This window comes from Papaver somniferum, chromosome 8, assembly GCF_003573695.1.
Source record: "Papaver somniferum cultivar HN1 chromosome 8, ASM357369v1, whole genome shotgun sequence".
NCBI lineage: Eukaryota > Viridiplantae > Streptophyta > Magnoliopsida > Ranunculales > Papaveraceae > Papaver > Papaver somniferum.
In genome coordinates, this window is record NC_039365.1 from 91936481 (window position 1) to 91940274 (window position 3794).

At 36.7% G+C, this 3794-nt stretch overlaps 1 protein-coding gene across 1 annotated transcript; it reads left to right on the forward strand.

Moving 5' to 3' along the window:
* LOC113302047 (eyes absent homolog) lies at window positions 1–2885 on the forward strand. The gene is made up of 6 exons (XM_026550887.1): window positions 1–129; window positions 392–660; window positions 815–982; window positions 1128–1221; window positions 1686–1877; window positions 2457–2885. The coding sequence occupies exons 2-6, from the start codon at window positions 394–396 to the stop codon at window positions 2714–2716; spliced, it is 981 nt and encodes a 326-aa protein (XP_026406672.1). The 5' UTR covers window positions 1–129; window positions 392–393; the 3' UTR covers window positions 2717–2885.
* Window positions 2886–3794: the final 909 nt, after the last annotated feature.

Below are 3794 nucleotides of genomic sequence, written 5' to 3' on the forward strand. Positions count from 1 at the left end.
GTTGACTTATTAAGTCAATGGGCGATAAAAGAATGGTTTCTCTTCTACCAAGTGAATTAGGAAGGGAAAGAATACCAGTGTACTTTGGTGCTTGGTAGCAGTCTTCTACAGTTACTTAAGCTCAAAAAGGTAAACGAATACTTCCCTCCACATCAAATCGAACAAAATTAGGTCTAATATCTCTTTGAATAATCTAATCAAGTTTGATCTTGTAATAATTTGTTAATTCATTGAAACAGTTCCAACCCTAGTTTCCCTTACTTTTTGTTGTGTTCATACCATGATATCAATATAGATCCTCATAATCTGTTCTTTCTTCATCTTTTCCCCCCTAGGTCATACAATCTAGCTGAGCAGATTGGGTAAATTTTTTCTTTTTTTTTTTGATCAGTGATGCAAAGTATAGATGTGTTATTGGATGGCGACTCAATGCATCCTGGTAAAAGGGCAAAAATTACCGCACAAGATTCGTCAAATAAGAAGATGAATGTATATATATGGGACATGGATGAGACACTAATATTGTTAAAGTCGTTGTTGAATGGGACATATGCTGAAGGTTTTAATGGTTCCAAGGATGTTCAGAAGGGTATAGACATTGGTAAGATGTGGGAGAAGCACATTCTTCAAATATGTGACGATCATTTCTTCTATGAACAAGTAAGCAAGTTATTTACAAAAAGAATCTAACAATAATTTGATTGTCTTGTTTAGTTAAATCTTAAATCCTTATAGCTACTGTTTGCAGTTCTTTGGATAGGTCGTGCTGTTTGTTTTATAGTTTTATATGTGCCATACCTCTCTTTTGGTGCAGATTGAGAACTACAATAAACCTTTACTTGACTCGTTAAGGGAGTATGATGATGGAAAAGATTTGTCAGATTATGATTTTAGCAAAGATGGTGTTAGTTCTCCACATGATGATCTAAACAAAAAGAAACTGGCTTATCGGCACCGTATTATCGGGCATAAGTATGAACAGGTACTGCTCATTGATACTCATTAGTCTTCAGATTGTTTCTTACTAAAAATGCTGGTGTAATTTCCCAAGTAGAAAGAAAACCTAATTTAATAGTATTGAACTCATTTTAGCTCCAACTTTAACTTTTGAACTTCTGTTATCACAGGGTTTGCGAAATGTCATAGATCAAGATACAATGAAGCAATTGGATGATCTTTATGAGCTAACGGATAGGTATACAGACAGGTGGCTCTCCTCGGGTATGTTATCATGATGCATTTCCGTATAGGATTAAGAATCTCAATTTGGATGTTCCTTGATATCTGTTTTGGTGCATTTCTAATGGAGAAAATCTCTATCAGTTTTCTTGTGAGGTAATTGCTTCCACAAATTTGTGTTCGCACAAGTGTGGTTTAGGTATATTAACGCTCTTTTTCTTAACAAAAAAAGCAAGCAGGTTGATAACTTGACAATTTACAAGAAACGCAAAATCTTTTCAATCTTTTTCTTTTCTTTTTAAACTTTGGTTTAGGTGCCAAAAATCTCTATTTGCTTCTCCTAGTCCCGGGATATGTTTCAAGAGTTGTTTGGGCATAAAATGTAAGATTAGGCTGGGAATCACAGCTGTTTATTGGTACATGTGTCTGTGATGTAATATGTCCAATTATTTCTGTGTAGTAGCTTATAAGTACATTTCCTTATGACTTCAGTGATTTAAGTGCAGCTCGGGCCTTCTTGGAGCAATCTTCAGAAGGAAAGAACTCAACCCCTCATCTTGCTGCAGCCAACGGAGTCACTGAATCCTCTGACAGTAAATCTGATAAAGTGAACATTTTGGTCACTGCTGGATCATTGATACCCAGCCTTGTGAAGTGCTTTCTCTTTCGGTTGGATGATTTAATAATGCATCAAAATGGTTAGTGTTTTTTTTATCTTTGTTTTTTCTGGAATTATTTGAGTAGCGTAGTCGTGTGGGCAAACCCTTGAACGACTAATGCACCAAACCTGTTTGGGCTTGTAAGAACTTTTGCAATGTTGAATGGATCATAGCAAGACTAAACCACTGCTATAAGTGACTAAGAAAAAAATTTGCTTGCTAAGAAAGTAAGTTTTTTATATTGTTGGAAGAAGAAAATGCTATCTTAAACAAAATGGAATTGCATAAAGAACATAGAGAAAACTGCAATAGGAAGAACCAGAATGAACGCTTCTTACCCTATGATAGCAGCCTTACTACACGAGATTAAATCTAGAACTATCAAAACATATCTCGTACAATGAGAGTTTTACATAGTGGTGGAGTTCTTTAAAATGCCCGTATGGATGAATCATTATTTAACATCACCGTGCAAGTATGAGCAGCATTTTGATACTGCAGGAGACTGTCAAAAACATTTTTCAGAAGAGAATCCAGATATATTCTTTTGAGATCATTTTTTGTTGCTCAAGTTGTGTAAATAAGTAGATATTTACATTCTTTCATTATTTTTTCCAGTCTACAGCTCATGGGATGTGGGGAAACCAAAATGTTTTTCATGGATCAAGGACCGTTTTAACGGCCCAAACGTGCAGTTTTGCGTAATTGGAGATGGATGGGAAGAATGTGAGGCTGCACAAATAATGAAATGGCCACTTGTTCAAATTGATCATCGTCCAAGTGGCTCTCATAGATTTCCAGGTCTCACATTAAAAACTGTCGGCTACTATATCAGTGTCATTTATGAGCCTTCTAATTCAGAAAGTGATGAAAAGTAAGTAAATTACATTTCAGTTCAACCCTTGAACTATTTCTGCATTTTGTATATACAGCACAACATAAGGTTATTTTTCTATTTTTCGCAAATCCGAAGTATATAAATGTTATAATGTTCTTGACTGTCTTCACATGTGAAAACTCTATCTATTGTCCTATTGATTTCCTGGACCATGTAAATCTCTGTCGTTCCCTAATAAATAGGTCCCAGATATGGACGCAGGAAAAGGGTATCCAGAAGTGTGTTCAACTATCTTCAATGTTCGTCCTCCTATATTAGCCATTGGAAGGAGTTGTGATCCCCAACGTGGACCTGTACCCCTCTTTGTCTACATTGTTTATTAATCTTTTCTCAATAAGTTTGTCGTTGTTTATCACTGATCAGTTCCTAGTACATTACTGTTCTCATCCATGTATGTAGAATTCCTAGTTTCTTAACCAGGCCAAACTGTTATTAGGTGATTGTTACTCTTCACATCAAGAAGCACCATGATGAACTGAACATAAAATCGATCATCCCACCTGGAAACCACCCCTTCCCTAAATAGAACTATTAGCTGATTCTTATTTGCGCAAGTACCTATAACCCCAATTTTAAATAACTAGGCTAGGTGCCTCGCAGTAGTGGCAGATCTTTTCTCCCAAGCTTTCTTGAATACTATTTTCGGGTATATTTGTAAACTCAAATTGAAAATAGTTTCTGGTGACCAGAAAGTTGGGGGGATATTTAGTTTGGATAATGGAGGGGTATTTGAATGCGGAAACAAGAAGAAACTAAACTACAAAAATGAAGAGGGGAGAGGGACTTGGGAAAGATGGTCCCCATCTTTTTCGTTCGTAGTCTTCTTTCAGCAAGTTGCATGAAACTCTGGTTTGATTACGCGAGTGGGTCTTCATCAGGAAATTGAACTACAGCACTGCACGGGTCGATACGCACAGCGCCTAGTATCCATCGTTTACGGCTAAGACTACTGGGCAGTTCCTTGGGTAAGAAAAGAGGCATCCCAAGTACCTTGACCTATCGGTAGGGTCTCTCAGCTTCTGTCTATTGTTTTTATCTCCACATTTATGGTGTTGGAG